The sequence below is a fragment of the Caretta caretta genome, chromosome 3 (genome assembly GCF_965140235.1).
Source record: "Caretta caretta isolate rCarCar2 chromosome 3, rCarCar1.hap1, whole genome shotgun sequence".
NCBI lineage: Eukaryota > Metazoa > Chordata > Testudines > Cheloniidae > Caretta > Caretta caretta.
This window is the reverse complement of record NC_134208.1, coordinates 206,464,763-206,490,741: the sequence shown is the minus strand read 5'-3', so window position 1 is coordinate 206,490,741 and position 25,979 is coordinate 206,464,763. Positions and strand designations below refer to the sequence as shown.

At 38.8% G+C, this 25,979-nt stretch overlaps 1 protein-coding gene across 5 annotated transcripts in view; it reads left to right on the top strand.

The window, feature by feature from the left end:
• The window catches only part of RALGAPA2 (Ral GTPase activating protein catalytic subunit alpha 2), a 303,204-nt gene that overhangs the window by 122,662 nt on the left and 154,563 nt on the right, over positions 1 to 25,979 (top strand). For all 5 annotated transcript variants that reach the window (XR_007355571.2, XM_048842432.2, XM_048842433.2 and 2 more), the window contains 3 exons: positions 11,862 to 11,990; positions 15,848 to 15,976; positions 20,416 to 20,474. Coding sequence is in view for 4 of the 5 variants with exons in the window: in XM_048842432.2 (XP_048698389.2) it covers positions 11,862 to 11,990; positions 15,848 to 15,976; positions 20,416 to 20,474 (317 nt within the window). In the remaining variant the exon portion in view is untranslated. The remainder of the gene's footprint in view (positions 1 to 11,861; positions 11,991 to 15,847; positions 15,977 to 20,415; positions 20,475 to 25,979) is intronic.

The window sequence follows — 25,979 nt, the reverse complement described above, 5'->3', positions numbered from 1 at the left end:
TCTTAATTCTAGTGCCTCGCACCTCAGCAGCCAGGAGCAGCAATTTCAAAAAATGTCCTGCTCAACCTGGCCCTCCTGGGCTGCAACATGCTCAACGCAGATTGATGCTTCAAAGAATTTAGCTGCTAAACTGTCTTCTACTGAGCATGTGAACTGAGATTTTTCATAGTCTTATAATTTGGTGAAATTTGAGCCATTTTTCGTGGAAGCAGCAAAAGGCACATCCCTGATACTGGGGATGTTTTTTTCCCCTTCCAAATTTTAAGTCGCTGCTGTAAAGCACTGAGGCCCCAGAGCTTCTCAACAAAACGGTTGTAAGAAGTTTTTTAACTTGGGCAACATATTTTCCCCTAATCTCATTCTCAGGAACAGCTGAATAACTTTTGCTGAAATTCTCTCCCTTCTTCTCCTCCCTCCCAAATTCAACCTGAGGCACACACCCACCATGGAAAATTTCAGCCCTACAAATTAGTTTGGAAAATTATGAGGAACTGAAGAGTCGTATAAATGGCAACCTTAAGTACAGGTGGCACTCCCAGCTCTGCCTACAGAAATGTGGAAAGGGAAGTGAGCAGTGAGGTATCAAACTATGCAGATGATGCAAAGTTATTTTAAGTCGGCCAAGATCAGAGAGCACTCTGAGGAACTTCAGAGAGACCTACCCAAGCCAGGTGAATGGACAACACAATGGCAAATAAAGTTCACTGTTGAAAAGGTATTAAGATGCCTAAGGAATGGGATGGAGAATAATATATAGCTATAATGACATTATATAAATCCAGTGATGTAGACAGCCTTATCTGGAGGCTGTGCACAGTACTGGTCACCCTGTCTCAAAAACGATATTGCAAGATTAAAGGGATTCAGAAAATGGTGATGAGAATGATCAAATTCCCAGAAAAACCCTTATATGAATAGAGATTGAAAAAGATTGGGATTGTTTATTTTAGTGAGGAAATGAGAGGGAATGTTATAAATGTATATAAAATAATGAATGGTCTAGAGAAGGTAGATATGGTAGTTCTCTATTTCCTGTCTCTTAACACAAGAATAAGGACATTCAGTGAAAGTAAATGGTGATAAATTCAAAACTGATAGAAGGAAATACTTTTCCACACAACATGTAATTAGACCGTGGAACTCATTGACACAGGATGGCATTGAGGTAAAATGTTAGCAAGATAAAAAAAACTGATTAGATACTAAAACAGATAATTATAAATCTGGATATTCTTGTTATTTATTACTAACAGAAATTTTGGAATGAATATTAAACCTCACGCATCAGGATTAAACTGATTCCAAATTATTAGAAATTAGGATGAGACCTAATGTGGGGAGAGATTATCCCATATCTGCTTACTGCTGGGTGGTTCTTCCTTCCTCTGAAGCATCTGGTGTTGGCCACTGTCAAAGACCATATACTGGACCAGGTCTGATCCAGTGTGGGGATTCCTGTGTTCCTGTTAACAAAGGACTGGGTGCTACTAGCTAGAAGGAGCCACCAGACTTTTTTTTGTTGCCAAGACAGAGGTGTGAGGATTTCAACTGAAAAACACTCCAGTCTCCTTTCAGGTTCTAAAGAATCTAGGTGACACGCTACGTTTTAGGCCACACTACAAAGTGAAAAATGACCTCTGAAAGAAGATCAGAAGAGAAAGAACATACTGTGTATGTGTAAAGTATAAATACATAAATGTTATACTAAAACCTTATGTAGTATTGCATTATGCACCTGATGCTGCACCATTGAAGTCTATGGGAATTTTGCTATTGATTTCAATGGACACAAAAACAAGCCCAATGTTACAAACCAAATTTCATTCTATGTCTACCACAGTAGTAGAGTGACTATGTTATGGTGTTTGTTTTAAATTATTCAAGAGTATTTCAAATGCTTTGTACACTGTTTGTGTATTAAATGTCAATCTTTTTGTTTGCTAGCTAGGCAAATTGTATGATACTCCTTTAACTGACGCTAACATCGAAATTCTGGACTTGATTGTATAATGGTCTCTGAAAAGATGATACACTAGAATGATGTTTTTCTTAACACTTGATTTAGTAGAAACTGTTAGGATTCTCCTCTTTCATATCAAATTAAATACTCTGTGTCTCCTTTTAGTTATTCCAATAGAGGGGGGGAGACCTTATTTAATGGAATTAAGGATGTTAATACACAGCAGTAATTTCTGAGGAAGGCCTCAAATTTGATGTTGCCCATGAACCCATAAACAGTTTCCTTCCCTTGTACTCCACCCACCAACCTTTGGAGGTTGTTTCCTGGTGTCTTGAGATGGAATTGCTATTTGATGCGGTAGTAGAGTCCATTCATTTTGCATCAAAATATAATCCAGTTCCACGGCATAAACCCTCCCTTATCAGTGTTTTTCTCTGGAAACTCTTCAGATTAGAAGTACATTTTTTAAGAATGGGAGCCATTCCTCAGCAGTACAGAGGCAAAAGGTCAAGCTTCTTATTTACAGTACTTCTTTATACCAGAAAAGAAAGATGGCCTCCTGGAAACGAAGCAGTTTCATCAAAAGATTTAAATTTCACATGCTTGATGCTAGCTTCTGTCATTCCAACTCCAGTTGGATTTTGGCTCTTGGTTCAAATGATGCCACTTTCCTAATCTCACAAAAAAATCTCAATTTTTATGTGGGGGGACTAAACATCAGTGCAAGGTGTTGTCCGTTTCATGTCTGTTTCACCAAGATGTTTAGCAAGTACCCATCTCATGCAACAAAATTCACCCCAAATGTGTATGATATGGCAGCTCTAGCATGTGTTCCTCTGAAAGCCTTATGACCTTCCATTGGCGGGAGCTTCCAGACAGTGTGTTGAAATTTTCAATCTTTCACCAAGAACTCTTGTGATAGTCATTGTTATCTATTAAAGCTGGGGAGCTCATCCCCCAGGAGCTGAAAGTTCATACTCAGTGGACTGTGTGGAGACTGAATTCCGTTTAAATGTTTTGGATCTGAAAGCTATAAATGGTGGGCTCTAAAAGATTTTCTACCACTCATCAAGGGTTTTGTTTAAGGGAAAACAGACAGCACAGGATCTATATATTCTATCAACAACCAGCCTGATGCTCAAAAAAACCTGTCAGGAAGCAATGTTTGCTTCATCAAGTGCATCTGATAGCTCTACATCTGGATGGCAAAAAGCATATGCTGGCAGTCAACCCCAGTCACAAGCTTCAGAGATAACATAAGTGTTTCTTGGAACAGTTTGTGGTGAATCTGCTGTTCAAGAATTGGGACTGGCCATTCATAGACCTGTCATTTCTTCCATCAGTATCATTGAACATACTATCTCAGGAAAACAGTTTGAGTCTGATCTGGAGTTATCCCTGTTTGTGGGCTAGAACATAGGACATTGTCTAATTCTCACATGACATGTTCTTTAGGAGATTCCACATGAGTCTACTGCAGTCCAGAAAGTCACCAATGCTTAAATATTATGAGAAGTGAAGTCTTTTTTTTCCCTCTAGGTACACCAGAGAGGTCAGTCTCCATGGTCTGTGTTGTATAATTTATTTTGTTCTGTTGTCAGCAGCTGCCTCTTCTCTTTCAGGGTGCATCTATCACACTGAACAAGCAATCTTCTACCAGTGGATGGCTGTATGGGTTTTAGTCACCTGAAATATCTGTTTAAACTCTTCCAAAAGGTCAGAGATCCTATTCCACTGTCTTCAGTACAGCTATGCCAATTTGCTCCAACTGTGACTCTGGCCCAGCGCTTTTTAATTGCAATTACATCTGGAAGAACTGTGCACTAGAGGCTTATAAACTTATAATCCTTCTTTCATGATATCATGCAGGTTCCATGTCTTCAACCCAAATTTATATTAAAAATGGTGTGTGATTTCCACCTGAGACCATTTTTCTTCTGGTGTTCTTCCCACAACCTCATTCTTGTTTGGGGGAAAATTAGATAGCACAGGCTAGATTTCAAGAGGGCTTTGAGCTTTTATTTGGGAAGGATTAAGGCATTTAAACTTTTTGTAGCCTTTAGTATAACCTGAATACTGTTTACACGCAACAATTATCTAAGTAGAATAGGATGTCTTTTGAGACATGTTATGCTTTAGCAAGGAAGTCCGTATCTCTTGGTCTTAGAGCTTACTACCACTACCAAGATGGGACTGATGGCATGCATTCAAAATAGATATCTGTAGGACTCCTACCTGGAGTTCGGTACACTCGTTCACACAGCCTAGCTTTCTCAACTTGACATCTACATCTATTCTTGCTTGCTTATTTACTAGCACTTGGGGATTCTACTGCTCATGAATCTTCCCCAAGTGGGAATATTCAGAGGCCCTACAGAGAAGGAAAAATTATTACCATAATAACTGTTTCTTTGAAAATTTTGCCTCTGTGTATTCACACTACCCAACCACCTTCCCACCATCTTCTGTTGTCATAGTGGTTTTGCAAAAGGGTCTGATGTGATTGGTGCTGCATGGCCTGTTTATGATTTCAGCTTCAAAAGTTCAATGCCACAGGAGGATATAGCTGTAGCTTCAATCGGTTTGGCTTTCTAGATGGTTCCCAAAGCACTGGAGCACACAGGTCTTCCAAAAGGTCAGAGAAGGGATCCAAAAGGGTATAGATCCTACAACGTGTTTGAGAATGTTGCCTCTGTATATTCAAAGACCTATATTTACTGTGGTAAGAAATCATTTTTTATTATTTCAGAAACCTTAATAAAGACGTGCTTCATACAGCTCTGTAATTTCCTGGTGTCATCTGAAACCAGAAATACTAGAAATCTTATGACTGGATCAGTTCTTTTCAAATTTCCAGACAGAAGAGGTCTGTATAACTCCAGATCTGCATTGAATAAGCATTTCCATCTTTTGGATGCTTTTTTGTTCTTTAACCAAATCTTCACAGGTTTCATGGTTCACTTCTTGCTATTATGGCAAGAGCTGCACCATCTAGTTTGAGGAGGGCTTTCAGGGTGAATTGGGTGCCTAGCTGCCATTTGAAACTGTCCCTCTGGATTTTCTTCTTAAAAAAAAAACCAAAACCTATGCTTTTATTGGGCAGGGTCACTTCACTGTGTAGATTTAAAGTCTTTTCTTTTTAAACTTGAAAGGAGAGATTCTTTTAAAGAACCCCAACCTGATTTGGTGTCAGTTTCCCTCAGAGATTCTTCGCCTCCTGCCACAACTATACACATAGATGAATATACTTAGTATAATGTCTTGATAACATACGCCATACAATACATGCCCATTGGGCAAAAGAGAATGTTTGAGATGTGGGTAAATGGGTTAGATAACATTCCAAACTTTGAGGTTTAATTCCATAAAAAATGTGGAAGTGTAACAATTAGATTTCATGGCTGCAGTCTCAATGTAATTGAGCAGTTCATTTTGGAGCTGGGATTTTAAGATAAAAAATATATTAGAGAATATTCTTAAAGAACAGGATTTTAGAAATGCTCAGTGATAACTGCAGTTTTAGAATAACGGGAAGGCATTGCAGTTGCACCATGTTTTACTTCCATGAAGTTAAGAGTAAAACTAAAACCTAAAGAAGAAGCCCTGCTGAGTTAACAGATGTACTTGGTGATTAAATTTCAATACAGAGAGATTGGATTTGTTCCTTCATATAGAAAGTGTAAGCCAACAAATTGCTGCACAGCTGAAGACTGAAAAGTTAAGGGTTAGATTTTCACTTCATTTCTTCTTTTCATTTTAATAACAAGTGTGACCAGACCAGGCTTAGAAAAAGTGAATGTACATTATTGATACAAATTATTTATGCCACGTATGTCAATAAATATAGTCTGCATATTTAGATGTGAGAGGAGGGTTTTTTAACATATTTTGAATATGCTTTTGGTACTTGTGGCAAGGAAATAACACAGTAGTTGTGTAGCAAGCTTCTGTAGAAACAATGTGTATGGAGAGATGTCATTTTGATTTAGCTAGGCATCTTAGTAATTTGTAATATGAAGCATTTTATGTGACAGCTGTTATAGAAGCCATTTAAATTATCTATTTTGTATCACCATTGATTTGAAGTAAAAAAAGTACTTGTGGGCTTTTATATCTTTTTCTATTAAGTTCTTATTTATAAATACAATGAGGAGTAGTGTAGAACTTTTAGATTGCCAAGCTATTAGTGCTGTTTACTGGAACAAGTATTAGCTGGGTAGAGCATTGTTTTCTAAAGACACAATAAGCAAGCAGCTTTGCTTTTGTTCTCCATGGAAAAAGTACTCTTTGTAGATATTTATGTGGCTAATGAAGTGCTGCAGATCAGGACCCTTAGTTCTGAGGCATTTCAGAAACCATAAGCCATTGTGTGTATTACATTCATCTTTACAGATCTATTAGTTTTATAAAAACATCAAACTTCATAAGACTTTCATATTCTACTATTATTTTGTTAACTCTTGGAAGGCAACCAAAATTATAATGAATTTCTCCCCTCCCCTTCTCTTCCCAAATGCTATTTTCTAGATAAGCATTTAGCAGTGCACCTTTTTTCAGTAAAATCTTACACTACTGTACAGACATATGGGTATTATGTGTATAGTATTAAAGAGAGTCACAAAGCTACATTTAAAGCCATTCCATGAAGCTGCTCTACCAATGCCTGGTAGAACTTCAGATACCTTCTTCAGAGGTCAGGGAATGAGAGCTCCTATAACATCAACCTCGTAGGATCCCTTCCCCCTTCCATAGCTCCTCCCCTCCAGCTGCAAATTGTCTCTTACAGAAACAAGGAACTCTGGAGTGAGTCTGGTAGCTATGGTCACATGCTACAATTTAAATTCCCTTGCTTGCCTCTCATCTCTGCCCTTGTCCTTGGTAAATAACTTTACCTTTCCTTACTAATCAATTCTTATGCTGAAGGCCTCACCAGTCTCTTCTGTGCCTTTGTTTCCCAGCTGTTTAAACCCACATCCCTGCCCTTCCCTCCCCCTTTTTTGCCCAGGAATTTAAGTACAGAATAAATAACATCCAACTTGATTTCTTCTCTCCCTCTGCCCCCTTCTTCTTTCCACCTCTTCACTCTTCTTCCCTTCAAACTCTGAAGTCTCCTACTTTATGCCCCTGACCCTTCAGGCTGGCACCAAGATCCATCCAGAAGCTGGGAATGGGTGGCAGGGAATGGATCACTTGATTATTACCTGTTCTGTTCATTCCCTCTGGGGCACCTGGGATTGGCCACTGTCGGGAGACAGGATACTGGGCTAGATAGACCTTTTGATCTGACCCAGTATGGCCGTTCTTATGTTCTTATCCCTTTTCATCTCCAGTCATCCCTGGTTCCGTGTCTAGTTCCATTCTTTTCACTTATTAAGCTCTCTTTTTTCCTCAGGATGACATCTCTGTGTCACCAGCTTCAAAGCATTGACCATACATAATTTTAACATCCATTCCCTTCTGTCAGATGAAAATACATTTTAGTACCTATTACTGTTTTGAGAATACTTTTTAGTGACAGACTTTCATAGCTCTTCTATCAAAATAATCATCTTGCTTCATGTGAGTTAAAATTCTTTTATACATGTTTGTTGAAACTAGATTAGTGTTTTAGAAACCTAAAATATTGTAGCTAGAATAGTGAGGGTTCCTTTATCAAGTGTTTCAGCCTGTTTATCCTTTGTCTATTCAAACCTTATAGTAGCTCTATTGAAACTCTGAAAAAGGAAAAGGACAAAAAATCTTCTCTGGGAAATTAATAAAGCAACATATTTAAGTATTTTTTCCTTTTAAAAAAATTCAAAACAAACAGAGCAATTTTGTGATGAATATTTTCCTTTTTGTAAATTCCAGTCCCTGGTGATATCTCATTGAAGAACAAGGTGAACTTTCAGTGAAAAACCCAGCTTGTTCCTGATGAGGGACAGTTGGGAAACCTGATAAAGACAGATGGCAAGCTATTTTGTTACACCTATAATCTGCAATAGCCTGAGCAAAAACTAAGTGAAGAATATTTTTATAATTGACCTTCCAGTGAACTTGCGTAAACATTTTTTTCACATACTCCGAGGATGGTGATGACCATATGATGTTATTTTGTTCACTGCTAGAATACTCTGTATTGAAATATGTTATGTTATCAATTATAGGGTTAATCCGTTTTAGACTGGCATAAACAGGATTTTTTTTTCCATTTTTGACACTACGGTGAAGCATTTGGAATTGAAATAGTCCATAATGGTTTTTTTTTTTCACTTTTCCATAACAACGTGAACACTAAATTATAGCTGTGCAATTATGTAAACAATGGAAATGCTTCCAGAATGAATACTTCATTTTAGATTTTCATTTTGTGTAATTGTTGAAAGGTTTGGAGCCATAATAAACCAAAATTATTTTACACATTTATCCTTCTAAAGGTCAATTATGAAAGAAGTAAAGAAACAACACTGTACAAAATGAGTAAACCAATTTCTATTGCCATCACCATATGTTTTTCTTATTGCTTGTGTTTTTCCAGTTACTGTGTACATAGCATTCAATTAAAGTGATTCATTTACTAGGCTGTAAGCTGCTGAATACAGTTTACTTTTATAGAACCGTGCTTGGAAGGGAAGGAAGCAACTTGCCTCTGTTTGAATTACTTGATTTTTGCAAGATCACGAATAAAGGACAGATGTTCTCACTTGGTTGCTTTCTCATAAATCTGAATCTTTTGATAAGCTGCAAACCTACTGTATTACTACATAAAATCTAACTTTTATCACTAGATGTGTATAATGCACAAAAGTGTGTTAATCAGGAAATAAGAGATAAAATTTGACAAACTTTGTCATTAAACTTCTCATTTTTAAGGTTATATTATTTGTATTAATTTTAAGTAAAGCAGAAGCCTTTTTCCTATTTTTTTTTTCCAGATTCTGATTTTATTTATAGTGGTATAAAACAGGATTAATGTTAAACAAGTCAATAGAACCATCATGGATTTATACTGGTATCACTGAGATCAGAATTTGACTGTGGAAACTGATATAAAGTCAAAGACTGAGTGTAAACTGACTTTTACTCAATTATACATCGATAACTTTGGTGCCAATAGCTGTGAGCTTGCCACGTCACCCAGTAGCATGACATGTGTAAAATTGCAAATCCTGAGTGTGAATAGTGAAAAAGAGAAGCTGAGGGTCACTCCACTGTAATAGCAGTCTTTTCAAAACAATTTTATAGAAGTTTTCTGACTTACTTCAGGGGAAAAAATCTTTTTTTTTAAATTTGTAAAAGATACTTTACTATGGTTCTTCAGCAGCAAATGTGGCATCTGTAACTAAATTCTTGCATTGTTTAGAAAAATGCAGTGTAAAAACATATCTGGTGCTAAAGTTGCATCATCTTGTTTTATATTGCAACTGTATTCTCACTCCTACAGCTTTGTCTTCCATTTATATTAGTTTCTTCCTTTGCTTATTTACAGAAGGTGATGTAAAAAGGACGAAAGTTAAAGCTTCATAATCATGTGTGCAGTGCTTTCTTAACCTAATCAACACCGTGCTAGCAGTAGACATTAGTAAAGGGTGATCGTCCTAAAGGTTCAGGTTCAGGTTGGATAAATACCCAAAAGACTGGGTGTTTATTGAATCTTTGAAGCCTCGTCAGGAGGCTCACAGACCTTTTGTCTATACAGAGCCCTGCCCTCTGTAGTTTCCACAGCCAACTTTTAAAGATTTCAAAACGAAAATTGAAGATTTGGTTTAATATCTAACTTGAACAGATGGAATTAATGAAAGCAGGACAAAGTTAATGCAGTTGTTTGTGGTGTTCATCATCAAATATGCTACATTCTCCCACCTTTTAAGCCAGGTTTGCATGCATTTTTTTTATTGTAGCATATGTCAGCAGAAGTGTACTCCCATCTGCTGCTGTATAGTGTGATGCCTGATATTCAGAGCACAGTACAATACCTACCTCTGTTAGTAATTACAGGTGTGTTGTGAGGAGCCCAATGCATTAATCAGCTCCTTAATTATGAAAAAAAGGGTGGATCTTTTGTTCTGCCCTCAGAGCATGAGTTTACCACCCACTTTATGAGCTGCAGCATCCATCTGCTCAGTCTTTTAGAATGTTTGCATTGACTGATATTGACTTTAAAATGTATCAAAGGAAGTGATTAAAACTAGTTTAAACATTAACTTGAGTGGCATTGTGGTCATTCAGAGAGGTGAAAACACTATCTTCTGCAATGCCAAAATTAAAAATTATCTCTTAATTTTATAATAGACAAGCTGGTTTATCATTTCACAGTATGCTAATGTAAATATTTTAGAGGAGAAATAATAAGTAGTTTTTGCTCAGACTTCTATGTTTTGCAAATTACTGATGTAATTTAAAAGAATGGTCTGCAAGTAGGAAAAAGACTGAGTTTATGCTTTTTTGCTTATTTATGATGTGTATGAAGAAGACTTGCTTTTTTAACGACCAATTTTCTCAGAAATGTCAAATCTGGTCTTCATTGTTGAGGATAACTGGAGGTTTCAGAATTAATGTAGATTGATAACTTTCTCAGATCTTAATTGAAAGGATGGAAATGTTGAATCCTTAACAAAGGGAGTTTTTCTCAGGTGTTTTTGTTTAAATAAGTGATTTTAAGTGTTTTAAGCAGTTTGAATAAAATTATTTGTATTATCAATCAAGTTTCACTGCCTTGATACCTGTGATGTCAAATTCTTGCTAATTTTTTAGCTACTGATGGACTATTCCAAGGTAGACAAATCTTTATTTCTAATTTAAAAATCAAGCAGGAAGAATATTTTGCGATTTAAAATAAGGTCAGGCCTTCTTTAGTGCATTAAAAAAGTTGTGGGGAAGGGAGGGAGCCTAATCATTTTCTTGAATAAGTTTTCTTTTTTAGTAGGAATAAGAATTTAAACCGAGGTTTTGAACTTCAATGGAAATCAACTACCTCCATTCTTCTGAAAAAATAATAATTGCAGTCAGGGTTTATGCAAACTTTGTGTCTAATTTTGAACCCACTCAAGTTTTGTAGATGTGGAACTTCAACTCAGACATTGTTGGGATCATTTCTCGATAAGGACAGCCAGTGAAAAAATTTGAGCAGATGGCAAAGGAATGAAAAAATTCTCACTCCAAGAAAGTGTGTGCGCGCGCAATACGTGTATGTGTGGCAGCAATGCTTTTGATGGTGTTCTACTCCTTAAAATTAATGCAGACTTCCTTTTAGCATATGAAATAATTAATGAAAAAATTATGTTTCCCCCTATCTAGTTTATTATGGTAATAGGTAGGTGTGACTTCTGGTAAAAGTTAAACAAAGATTTCTCGGTTACTGTCTTTCTCTTTGCTATGCCCAGGTACTTTTTGTGTTGACATTTGAGCGTTCCTATGAAGCAGTCATACTAAAGTTTTAATAATGGCTGTAAGTTATTGTCTTGAATTACTCAGAAACAAGGACAGTAGCTAGTGTAATTTCATTAATGTTACATAGCCATGGAAGCCTGAATAAAATGATTTTGTGGCCCATTTCTGATGGTATATCAGTTTATCATAAACTTACAAACCAGCTGAATGTTTTAGTACATCTAATAAACATAAAACACATCATCTTATAAACAGTTGTTTCCTTTTCAGTGTGTTTCTAAATAAAGAAATCTATGAATTTTTCTCAAAGGGAGTAAGAATTGGAAACCATTCTAGGAGGTGTGCACCTCGAGGACAGAATAGTAAACCATATCAATGTTTTGGGGTGCTCCATTATATGTATATTTATGTTTTATATATCAAGTATTAGCACTTAATTTCTGTTACCAGTAACATCATTATAAAATACAACGATAAATATTCTCAAATATTTTTTTCTATAAAAATTGAGAGAGCGTTTCCTTCTTTTCAGGATATTTTAAATACCGTCATAAAACACTGCCCATCTTGCTTTTTCTTCTTGGGTTTACCTGGTTTTACAATGCTGATAGGAGACTTCATCACAGCTGCAGCCAGAATCCTTAGTACAGACATGTTGGAGGTGAGTATGACAATGCTCAACATCCAAGTTCCCAGGAGAGTGCACAGTCGCTAACAAGGTTCAGATTTCTCTACTCTAACAGGTGTTGACTCATTAGTGCAATGTGAAACTGGGCTCTCAGGGCAGATACCATGGCAGCTGATGTGTGAAATTGTAGGATAAGGTGACACTAGTATTGCAAAGGTGTTTCATCAAAAGGCCAAAGTGTGAGAAATCATATCCTCACTAATATTGCAGCACATTTACACACTAAAAGCAAGACTTGGGTTTCAGAATCTCATTAGCTTTCTACAAGAAATGAATATTGAAAACACAAAGCTTTCTCATAACAAATGCAGATTTTCCTACATTTTATAAGGGTTAATAGCAATGTGAACCAGATACCATCAAATCTAATTTAAAAAATTTAATAAAATACAAAACTATTACTGGTAGGCTAAAATAAGTTTAAAGGTCTGACAAGCCTGCAAAAGCAAGGAGAACTTGTGCGTAAGAATGGGACATCAGAACAAGGGTGTTCTTTCTCTGTGTTTGTGAGTAGTGTAATTATTGATGTTTTTATGCACAGTAACTTTAGATTGTTGTGTAGAGGTATGTTAGCTGCATAGGCACAGAGTATGAGTTAAGGAAGAAGAAAGATCACCTGCTCTTTTTTTCAGCAGAATTCAAATGGTGAAACATTTTGCCCCTAGCTATCCATAAACTGAGTTTTTTGGTGATCCTTGGATTTACAGCCATCAGTTTTAGTTTACTTTTTGTCAATTTTGTACAGTTCTCACAAAAATTAACCAACCTGATTATTGATCAAAAGCTTGCAGAGCTAGTAAGTACTGCAGAACACCTTGTAAATATGTAAAAGAATTTTTTTTTAAAAATCCTTCCTCTGATAAAACACTTGTAGGGCACAAACCATTTTATATTTGCTATGCAATATTTTTATTTGAAAGATTACTAAATATGCAGAATTAATTGATATACTTAAGGCACATATATCTATTTGCCCTTCGTTTTCTTGGACAGTTTAATTGGAATAGAGCTTTACCTAAGAAACATTTTGTGGTATACCTGGTCTATTTATATGGTCTACTCTAGTGTATGCTGTATGCTCTCCTTCTAGTGTCATGCTATCAGTGTTACTGTAAATGCTGAATTTCCATTCAAGACCCATGCACACCTCTTGTGTGAGTATGTGGGGAGGTTGGTTGGTTTGGTTGATTGGTTTTGCAGCCATAACTATGACACTTGGATATTGCAACAATGGGCATGTTATAAAAACACATAGCTCTTGGTGCTGAAAGCTCATATATGAGGTTGGAGCCATCTGTATCAAGGAAGCTCCACATGGGTGCAGGATTATACCCACGCATATGAACTTTCTCGATCAGGCCACAGATGGAAATATTAGAGAGCAAAATTAATACCTAAAATGTAGGCTGACATTTTCCATGCTTGACCCTGACCTAAGAGCAATTTTTGTTAACCTGTACCAAATTTGATTTAAATTTGGTTCTGTAACACTGCAGTTCAAATGCAAAGAACGTTTATGTAAAGAATATTTACATTAAATTATTTTGCATAAAAAACCCCATAACAAATAGAAGCATTACTGTTTTCTATATTATTAAAATTGTTTTATAGTGTGCCATAAATATCTACACTACTGTACAAAATACATTACACCAGAAACGCTGACTATCAAAGACATAGCAAAAATTGCGAATAAATTGAACAGAAGTGAGGATGGATGTGAAGAGGCTGGAGAGCAGAAACAAGATAGGAAGGATTTCTAGAAGAAACTGATTTTAAGGAAGCACTTGGAGGAGGAAGGGAGAGGATGCATTTGTTAGGCAAGACATTCCAAGCATGAAAGAGTGCAAAGCAGAGTGGAAAAATTAGGGGAGCATTTGGAGGACACTAGAGAGTAGAGATGGGGTGTAGAAAGAAACTTGGAGCAAGGTAGCACAGGCCCTTTCCAAGTAAAGTACTTAAATTTATAATAGTGGAGTGCTTCAGGGAGAATTTGGTTGGTCATAGGCGCATGAGAGTAACCTAAATTAAGCACCTGAAGAGGGAGGAATGCAGAGAGGTAGTAAGTGGGGAGTTGCTGGAGAAGAGAGAGGTTATAGTAACCAAAATAAGAGGTCCAAGGCACAGACTTCTTAATTAAGTTACAGTTAGGGCACTGAGATACCATGTTGATGAGAACTGCCTAAAAAACTACAGTCAGATAGGTGGGTAGGTATAGCTAGATTTAGAGATTGTAAATATGTATCAATTTATAGGTTGAGCTCAAATTATAAACATCAGTAACTACCAACATATATGCCAAATATATCAGATAACTAGGTTAAGAGAAACATTTAGTAAATAATTTCCCCCCCTTATCCTAGAGAGAGAGAAAGTAAGAATATTTAAAAATTTCAAACTCAAATATTTAAAGATAAATCTGATATTTATCTTTCTCTGTTTACCTGGGCATTCCAAGTATATCAATAGGCTTCTAATTTTTAATTGTATAGTCACTTTTAGCATCCAGTGCATGTGAGTCTAATTTTCAAACGTTGGATCCAAATTCTACAATTAGATGCTCAAATCGGCAGATAGGCACATAAAACAGACATTTATATGTTTAGCTGTGTGTTTTAAGCTTCCAAATATGGGATTTGAACAGCCTATTTAGGCATTTATGTATGAAAATTAGGCTCCCCAAATCGTAGAAAAGATCTCATTTTAGATCAGTATGTTAATGTCCATTTTTAAAAGGAGAGGCTCATGTTTTGGAGTTAATGGAGTAAAACTAAATGCAGTATTTTATTTGTAATGCATGCAGCGTAATAATTTATGCACAATTTGCTATTGATATGATACTGCATGAAAGTATCTAGCATTTTGAGAACTTCCATATCACTTGGTTGAGAGAAATAATTAAAGCTAGCAAAGGTTTTAATGACTCTATCGTTGGTTCAGCAAGCACAGTACACATCTTGTAGTTTCTGATTACAGTGTAACCTCAGAGTTACAAACACCTCGGGAGTGGAGGTTGTTCGTAACTCTGAACAAAACATTCTAGTTCTTTCAAAAGTGTACCACTGAACATTGACTTCGTTCAGCTTTGAAATTTTACTATGCAGAAGAAAAATGCTGCTTTCTCTTTATTTTTTTAGTAGTTTACTTTTAACACAGTACTGTAATGTAATTGCTTTTTTTTGGCAGGGGTGGGGGGCTCTGCTGCTGCTTCATTGTGTATTTCCAGTTCCAAATGAGGTGTGTGGTTGTTGCCTGGTCAGTTCATAACTCTGGTGTTCGTAACTCTGAGGTTCTACTGTATTACACGTATATTTGAATTGATTCCAAGTAGCACAGATAGCCCCAGAATGGTGAAGCTACAGAATTATCCAGAAGAGTTGGCAATAAAGCATTGTGCATGAACAACAGATGAGGATCAATGAAAATTTAACCCTGAGGTGGGATGTAATGGCCTAATTTCCAAGAGTGGTCAGTGCGGTCAGTTGGAGAGCTAGATCCTACAGAAGCAGTTGCTTGCCTCTTCTTGCCAAACTACTGACCCTAAAGACCATCTGAAAATGGAAATAGGAGGAAACAATGGGAGGAACAATATGTATCCTAATAAAACCAAAACTTTATGCTGAGTATGCAAAGGTAATGCCTGATTACTATTGAGGGTATAGTTTATTGTACAAATTCAGCAAAAAAAAGAGCAGAAGAGAAATGTGATCAAGTACAAAGAACTTTGAGTCTCTTTGATGATGTTACACAGTATCACCATTCTTTAAAATGTCCTTTTTATAGCTTATTTGAAAAAATAACATATATTATGTTTGTATTTTTTCCTTTAGGCCCCTCGGTCAGAAGCTCATACCATTCTTGGTTCTCTTGTTTGCTTTCCAAATATCTACCAAGAAATCCCTCTATTACAACCCATCAGTGAAGCTGATGAAATCATCGCAGGAGCTGCAGATGTCAAAGTAAAGTAAAATTATATTAGTTAATTCTTATCTAATCTAGTGAAGTTTTACATTTGGTTATATAATTTGATTATTTTTATCATGCATTAAAGAAATGATCATACATTAATTGATAAGTGATACTTTCTTAATTTTACAGACCATTTTTAGCAATGAACTAAAAATACAGTGTAAATGTTTCAACTTGTGAAGTTAATTTTTTCATTTAAAGGAGAGAGAACTAGCTAAAATCAGGTGCTGTTCATTTGTGTCAGTCAAATCATTTAAATCTCAAATTATAAAAAAGCTATTTATTTTTATTATGATGTAGTGTATCTGTTCCTTAGATATAAGTACATGATTGACAGACGGGGCTATGCACAATATTTATTTTTCATGTTATATTAAAGTATGAAACAATGTACATTTACTGGAGAGAGAAATCAGTTTTGCTCTGATGTGTTTTCTTAGAGCATTAATTTCAATGGGACTCCATAGGAGAGTAACTGTACACATGGGTATAATGTTTTTCAGTATGGGGGCCTTGTTTTAAACAAGTGATAAAATGTTTAATTTACGCTGAAGTCAGCCCTAGTGGTAAAGATTGCACAAAAGCCATGAGATACAGTGCCACAGTAATATACTGGGGAATTTGGCTAAAGATGTAGGAGAATCTTCAAATGCCAAGTAGGGAACTTCAGGTGGTGGGAAGAGAAGACCACCCTCCCACACACCCCCTCCTTGACACCTGGTATGATATTCTTGCATTCTCCACCGGATATGAATTGGGCTTGATAGAGTTATGAGAAATATTAAAATGAACCAAGTTAGGGTTCAGAGTAGCAGCCGTGTTAGTCTGTATTCGCAAAAAGAAAAGGAGTACTTGTGGCACCTGAGAGACTAACCAATTTATTTGAGCATAAGCTTTTGTGAGCTACAGCTCACTTCATCGGATGCATTCTGTGGAAAATACAGTGAGGAGATTTATATACACACAGAACATGAAAAAATGGGTGTTATCATACACACTGTAAGGAAAGTGATCACTTAAGATGAGCTATTACCCGCAGGAGAGCGGGGGGCTCAGGCGGGGAGAAGAAAACCTTTTGTAGTGATACTCAACGTGGGCCATTTCCAGCATCTACTTGCGCTATATTGATGACATCTTCATCATCTGGACCCATGGAAAAGAAGCCCTTGAGGAATTCCACCATGATTTGAACAGTTTCCATCCCACCATCAACCTCAGCCTGGGCCAGTCAACAAAAGAGATCCACTTCCTGGACACTACAGTGCTAATAAGCGATGGTCACATAAACACCACCCTATACCGGAAACCTACTGACCACTGTTCCTACCTACATGCCTCCAGCTTTCACCCAGACCACACCACATGATCTATCGTCTACAGCCAAGCTTTACGATGCAACCGCGTTTGCTCCAACCCCTCAGACAGAGACAAACACCTACAAGATCTCTATCAGGCATTCTTACAACTACAGTTGAAGTGAAGAAACAAATTGACAGAGCCAGAAGAGTACCCAGAAGTCACCTACTACAGGACAGGCCCAACAAAGAAAATAACAGAACGCCACTAGCAGTCACCTTCAGCCCCCAACTAAAACCTCTCCAACGCATCATCAAGGATCTACAACCTATCCTGAAGGACGACCAATCACTCTCACAAATCTTGGGAGACAGGCCAGTCCTTGCCTACAGACAGCCCCCCAACCTGAAGCAAATACTCACCAGCAACCACACAACAGAACCACTAACCCAGGAACGTATCCTTGCAACAAAGCCCGTTGCCAACTGTGTCCACATATCTATTCAGGGGACACCATCATAGGGCCTAATCACATCAGCCACACTATCAGAGGCTCCTTCACCTGCACATCTACCAATGTGATATATGCCACCATATGTCAGCAATGCCCCTCTGTCATGTACATTGGTCAAACTGGACAGTCTCTACGTAAAAGAATAAATGGACACAAATCAGACGTCAAGAATTATAACATTCATAAACCAATCGGAGAACACTTCAGTCTCTCTGGTCACTCGATTACAGACCTAAAAGTGGCAATTCTTGAACAAAAAGACTTCAAAAACAGACTCCAATGAGAGACTGCTGAATTGGAATTAATTTGCAAACTGGATACAATTAACTTAGGCTTGAATAGAGACTGGGAGTGGATGGGTCATTACACAAAGTAAAACTATTTCCCCATGTTTATTTCCCACCCCCCACTGTTCCTCAGAAGTTCTTGTTAACTGCTGGAAATGGCCCACCTTGGTTATCACTACAAAAGGTCCCCCCCACACACACACACTCTCCTGCTGGTAATAGCTCATCTTAAGTGATCACTCTGGTTACAGTGTGTATGATAACACCCATTTTTTCATGTTCTGTGTGTATATAAATCTCCTCATTGTATTTTCCACAGAATGCATCCGATGAAGTGAGCTGTAGCTCACAAAAGCTTATGCTCAAATAAATTGGTTAGTCTCTCAGGTGCCACAAGTACTCCTTTTCTTTTTGCAAATTAGGGTTGAGTCCTTTTCTGAACTAAATAAAGTAGGCCAAAATTTTGAGACTTGTCTGCTTAGAACTGAGACACCCTAGGGCTGAATTCACAAAAGGGCTTAGGTGCCTAACTGCTAAGTCTGACAAAACTGGGTTTCACAAACCCCGCTGCTCAGCTGCCTCCGAACACTGTATAGACACCTAAACTCACTCTGCGCCTAAATTTTTTCAGCAAAAGTTCCTGTGCGTCTATAGAAAAGGAGTACTTGTGGCACCTTAGAGACTAACCAATTTATTTGAGCATGAGCTTTCATGAGCTACAGCTCCGATGAAGTGAGCTGTAGCTCACGAAAGCTCATGCTCAAATAAATTGGTTAGTCTCTAAGGTGCCACAAGTACTCCTTTTCTTTTTGCGAATACAGACTAACACGGCTGTTACTGTGAAACCTGTCATTGTGCGCCTATGTTTCTGCCTCTGCTCATGCACACTGCCGCCCCATGCCAGGCATCTGGATGCCTAGTCCCAGAGCAATGTACCAACAGTGAGAAGATAGGCATTTCTCTGCCTAATTAACTTGCAAGGCCCAGTGTGGAAGGGGGTCTCTGAGCGCACTTACCAGAATGAGCCCCCATGGACAGACTTATACAAAGTGGCTGGGGGAGGGAGGACCCTCCTCATAACATTGAGCCCAGTGTTTAGAGTACTCACCTGTGTTGTGGGAGACCTCTGGTTCAAATCCCCTACATCTGAGGTAGAGAAGGGATTTAACAGGTACCTGTAACCTCTCAGGTGAGTGCTCTAGGCTATGGGATATTCTAATGTGGGGCTACCTCAGGCTTTCCTCTTGAAGATGTTCCACTGTGAATAAATAGTGAAAGAATAGTTGGGCCAGAGGGAGAGCGAGAGAAAATATGAGAGTGACTCTGTAGCCTGGGGATTAGCAACCGGAGGTGGGAGACCCAGGATCTAGTACCCCTGCTCCAATGACTTCTTAAAATTATTTATCCACAGTGGAACAGCTCCAACAGGAGAGACTGAGGGAGCACCACATAAGAATATCCCAGATCTCTCGCCTGAGAGATGGCAGATCCCTGTTCAAATTCCATCTACTCTTCAGGTGGAGTGGGGCTTGAACCGGGATTACCCTAAGCACTGGGCTAAAAGTTAGGAGGGAGCGTCTCCTCTGAACCTCCCTTCATCCCCCTCTTATTGCAAAAACAGCATAGGTGCCTAATGCCAAGAGAGGGTTTGCATCTGATAATCCCAAGAAGATGGGAAGGTGCCTCCCTCCAGACTGCGTTTATGCACCAAACTCCCTCAGCAGGAGGGGCTTAGGACTCATCCCTCATCTTGGCATCTCCCATTGGGTAGCTTGGGTGGGGAGCTGCCTAGCATGCTGGCTTTTGTGAACCCCATTCTGAGTCACCTGTCTCTCCCTATTCATTGTATAGGGAGTCTAGGCCTGAACTCAGGCTTTGTGAATCCCAGCAATTTTCTAGGCACCTAGAGGTTAGGCGTGGAGACGCTCAGCATCACCACATCTACATTTCTTTGTGTATCTATCCCATAAATCCCTAGTTAGGCTGTTAAAAGTGACTTTGATTTTTCAGACATGCTGAGCACTCCCAATGAGACCAGTGGGTGCTCAGCAATTCTGAAAATCAGCTGACTTCAATTTGGATGCCGATGTTTAATTGTAGGTACTTAGAGTCATCCACCCAATTTTATAAATGTTGGCTGTAACCAATATGGCTCTCACTTTTTCTAAGGGATATTTGTTTCATATCATATTTTGACAAGAGTGTACTGAGACTACCAAATTTATTTCACTTGTGACTCAGTCCAAATTAAATGTCTAACACACTTGAATTAATAGAGAAGTAATCTGTTTGTGGAAAAAAGTGTTTATTCTAATGAATTTTATTGTTTTAGTGTTACCTCATAAATATTCTGTTGAAGAATGCCACAGATGAGCCCAGTGAAACTGCAAGGTAAAATCCTGAATGAAAGAGAAAATACTGTGGAGTCTTAAGATGGCAAATTGAAACAGAAATAAGTTTGTGTGAAAGGGCTGTACTTTTTGGAGGCCATTCAACTTGAACAGTATTAAAAATAATAGGTTGGATGACAATGTTTTGGGGGATAGTTGAAACTGAGTGTGTTGTAAAGTTTTTTAAACGGATTAGACTGAAACTTCTTGTAAAAGAATATTATATTCTTGTGGGTGCTTTTTATTACTATTATTTCATCTATCTGTAAACAGGTAACTATGTCCATGGTTCCCCTTTTGAACTTTTGTTTTGTAGCACAGACAGTGGAGCCAAATTTTGCTCTCAATCGCAGTGTAAGGAAGACCAGAATTTGGACTGTTAGCGCACATACATACCTTGAAGCTTTGTCTTTTTTGATTTTGTATTCATTCATAGATTCCAAGGCCAGAAGGGACCATTTTGATCATCTGGTCTGACCTCCTGTATAACATAGGCCATAGAACTTCCCCAAAATAATTCCTAGAGCGTATCAGAAAAACATCCAATCTTGATTTTAAAATATCCACTGATGGAGAATCCCCTACGACACTTGATAAATTGTTCCAATCATTTAGTACTCTCACCGATAAAAATTTACTCCTTATTTCCACACTGAATGTGTCTGTCTAACTTCAACTTTCAGTTGTTGGATTGTGTTACTCCGTTCTGTACTAGATTTAAGAGTCCATTATTTAATATTTGTTCTGCATATAGATACATATAGACTGTAATCAAGTCACCCCTTAACCTTCTCGTTGTTAAGCTAAATAAATTGAGTCTATCACTACAACTCATGTTTTCAAATCCTTACTTTAAAAAAAAAACGTATATGTAAAAGAAAACCAAAAGTTTCTTTTTAACCTTTATTTTCCCTTTTCAACTATTAGTTTTAATAAAATCTGTCCTATGCATTTTCTTACTAAAAAGGTTAATCTGATAGACAAAGCACATCATCCTGAATAATGTAAAAAGCAGGTAAACAGTATGGCATCCACTCTAAGATATTTTCATCGTGTCTTGCTGGATGTCAAATGTATTTACATGTGTCTTGACAACTTTGAAGGATACAAGGCAGGGGTAATCAATTGTTTTTTGTCAAGGTTCAGACTTCTTGCTCAAGGTATATTCAAGGTCTAGACTCCAGAGAAAATAATACAACAATAAAAACAATGATGATGATAATAATAAGTAAATAAAAAGGTTTTGTGGTCCATTCAAAAGTATTTGACCATCTGGGTTTGGCCTGCGGTCCATTTATTGACTGCCCATGTTACAAGGTATGCAGTTTTCAGAGTGGTAGCCGTGTTAGTCTGTATCAGCAAAAAGAACGAGGAGGACTTGTGGCACCTTAAAGACTAAATTGATTTGGGCATAAGCCTTCGTGGGCTAAAACCCACTTCATCAGATGCATGCAGTGGAAAATACAGTAGCAGGATATATATATTCGGAGAACATGAAAAAATGGGGGTTGCCATTCCAGCCCTAATGAGACTAATCAATTAAGGTGGACTATCATCAGGAGAAAAAACCTTTTGTAGTGATAATCAGGATGGCCCATTTCAAACAGTTGACAAGAAGGTGTGAGTAACAGTGGGGGGAAAAATAGCATGGGGAAGTAGGTTTTAGTTTGTGTAATGGCCCATCCATTCCCAGTCTTTATTCAAGCCTAATTTAATGGTGTCCAGTTACCCAGGTTATTAAAGAGACAAGGTGGGGGACCATTCAGGGTAAAATGGCCCGTTAACATCCGTCCAGTCATAGGGGGTAAAGGAAGGGGGTGAGGAAGTCAGTTGTGGGAGTGGTGGTGTTAGCTGCTTTCTTTCCCCCTATGACTGGAAGGGTGTTCATGAGCCACTTCACCTTGCAGGTCCATTTGAAATATGTACTAACTACTTATGCTAAACAATCAGTGCCACCTTCTATTTAGCTGTGACACTGAATACCTTTCCCAGCCCTGAAGAAGAGCTCTGTGTAAGCTTGTCTCTCTCACCAACAGAAGTTGGTCCAACAAGAGATGTTACCTCACCCACTTTGTCTCTCTAATATCCTGGGACCAACATGGCTACAGCAACATTGTATACAGTTTTGAAGGAGGCATTTGAATCCATCAGATCTATTTCTAGATATTCAAAATCTGCATATTTTTAACATGCTATTAGTTACGTGCAACATTTAATTAAAAGTCAGAAAATACACGGAGTAGATCATAGCTACAAACAAGAGCTTGCCACCTGTTTTGGGAGAAGGTTCTTTTAAGGATTCTAAATTAAAAGAAATGCTAAACTTTACATTTAAACAATCAAGACTGTGATACCAGACAAAGAAAGAAGTTTAAAAAAAAATTCCTGTGGGTGCTGTTTTTTTTGCCACTGAAGTCAATGGGAGTTTTATCCTGGACTTCAGTGGCAGCAGGATCAGACCTAATATATTTTAATGCAATATACAGTTCTTTTACAAATAATTTTTGTAATCACAAGGGCCCAATCTTGCAAGCATGAGCACACTACATCCTTGATGATTTGTCCTAAGAAGGCAAGGTTGAACATGGGGTGAGAGTTGGAAAGGTCTTTCTCACTCAATGTTGGGTTTTTCAAGAATGAGCTTTTTTCAGGTAAGTTGGCAGGGTTGCTATCTGAAGGGGAGACTTAGTCACCAAGATGAATAAAAAGATGTTTTCCATTGATGAAGACATCCTTTTAGGAGTTGATTTTTTTGAATGGGTGAGTCATATGCCATGATATAAATAGATCTATATTCACTATATAATAATGTGAAAGAGAAGTGTGTGTGTCTCATCTAGGAAATGTTTATTTGGTTAATGTATTACTAGGGTTTTATTGGAGGAGTCTTTACTGGAGCAATATTTCCATTATTAGTGAGAACATTGGTTTTCCCCAACCAGGAAGTTCATGGATCAGTTTTGTAGACAGTGGTTTATATATTCCTAAGGGCTTCCAAAGGTTACTCTTGCACAGTCAGATGGGTTGGCTGGAAAGTTGGAAAAAATAGCAAACAACTTGATTTTAAAAATAAAACAACTCCAAGCCAACTCAAAGGTTCAATACTTAGCAATGTTAAAATAGTGCAACACAACTCATAATACTTTAGGAGGATCACCAGTTTAGAAAGTTGTGGATAAAAGTCTCACAGCATCTAACAAGCTTCTTGAGCCAAAGACAGTTAATCCTGGGGTAGTTACAGAAGAGCTATATTTCAAGAGGCTAGGGGCATGGCTACACTTGCAGATGTAGAGCACTTTGAGTTAAACCCGCCTTTGGAGAGTGCAGTAGGGAAAGCGCTGCAGTCTGTCCACACTGACAGGAACAAGCATACTGGCATGGCCACATCTGCGGCTCTTGCAGAGGCATTGGGAGTGGTGCATTATGGGCAGCTATCCCACAGAGCACCTCTTCCCATTCTGGCGCTGTGGCTTATGGGAAGGGGGCGGGGGGTGCGGGGCATTCTGTGTCCTGTCCCAACACCCCATGATGCATCGGTTCACATCCCAGCAATCTCTGTGCTTCTGTCCACATTTGGTGCCATCTTTCAACATTTTTTGTGCTGCGTGCTCTGTCTTCCCTTTCGGTCTGCGGGAATGGAGCCCGAACTGCTGAGGAGTATGCTAACGAGTCTCGCTAGCACGTCACGTTTGGCAGTCGAGTTATTCCTTATGATCCAAAATGACAGTGAGGGATCCAATGATGATATTGACTTGAGTAATGCATATGACATGAGATTGCTTGTGGCATTCACAGACATGCTCACCGCTTTTGGGCTCGGGAAACAAGCACTGAGTGGTGGGATCACATCGTCCTGCATGTCTGGGATGATGAGCAGTGGCTGCAGAACTTTCAGATGAGAAAAGCCACTTTCATGGGACTGTGTGAGGAACTCGCCCCCACCCTGCGGCACAAGGACATGAGATTGAGAGCTGCCCTGACGTTGGAGAAGCAGGTGGCTATTGCAATCTGGAAGCTGGCAACTCCAGACAGCTACCGATCAGTCGCTAACCAGTTTGGAGTGGGGAAGTTGACTGTTGGAATCGTGTTGATGCAAGTTTGCAGGGCCATTAATTGCATCCTGCTCAGAAGAACTGTGACTCTGGGTAGCGTGCAGGACATTGTGGATGGCTTTACACAAATGGGTTTCCCTAACTGCGGAGGGGCGATAGATGGCGCACACATTCCAATTCTGGCACCAGCCCACCTAGCCTCCGAGTATGTTAATTGGAAGGGGTATTTCTCTATGGTTCTCTAGGTGCTTGTGGATCACCGTGGGTGTTTCATTGACATTAACGCAGGCTGGCCTGGAAAGGTGCATGACGCATGCATCTTTCGGAACACTGGCCTGTTCAGGAAGCTGCAAGCCAGGACTTTTTTCCCAGACCAGAAGATCACCGTAGGGGAAGTTGAAATGCCCATTGTGATCCTTGGAGACCCCGCTTACCCTTTAATGCCGTGGCTCATGAAACCCTACACAGAGAGCCTTGACAGCAGCAAGGAGTGGTTCAACAACAGGCTGAGCCGGTGCAGAATGACTGTGGAGTGTGCTTTTGGCCATTTAACGGACTGCTGGCGCTCTCTGTATGGGAAGCTGGACCCAGCCAATGACAGCATCCCCGCGGTTATATCCATGTGCTATACCCTCCATAATGTTTGTGAAGGGAAGGGTGAACAATTCACTCAGGCATGGAACTTGGAGGTTCAACACCTGGAGGCTGAATTTGAACAGGCAGAGAGCAGGGCTATTAGAGGGGCCCAGCGCGAGGCTGCAAGGATTAGGGATGCCTTGAGGGAACAATTTGAGGCTGAAAGCCACCAGTAATGTCTGGTGCCCTGCACGGGTGTGAAGTGCAATGGTTCCAATGTTAGTAGGAATCTGTGTTTGCTACGCTGACTTGCAGTGTTTCTTTCCTGGACTAAAGTATCTTTTACTTTATGCAATAATAAAGAATCTTTTCAAAGCCAAAAAATCCACTTATTGAAAAGAAAATTCATTTACTAAAAAGAAACACAACTGCCTGGGAAACAGAAAGGGCAAAGGGGTGGGGAATGGTACAATCACAGATTTGCATATGTCCTGTTATCGTACTCAGCCTTCCTGTCTGGAGTGCTGTGCAATGAGTGCTGCAGTTCAGGGTGGCTATACTGCATGGTGATGGGGGTTGAGTGCAGAGGGTGAGGGTCGTAGTTTTCAGGGCTGGGTGGTGAAGCTACAGGTGTTGGAGGCAGCTGGTGGTGGTGAGAACCCGGATGCTGGGGAAAGTGGGTTGGAGATGACATGGGGATACAAGGGAAAGAATTTTGGGACAAGGGCTGCAGGGGGGGTTGGGCACAGTAATGGCTACGAGCACCTGGATCGAGTCCGCTTGGTGCTCCATTATGCTTATCAGCTGATCCGTGTTTTGCTGCCGGAGCACTATGCTTTTGTGCCAATGCTTCTCATTCTGCTGGCGGATCTTCCTTT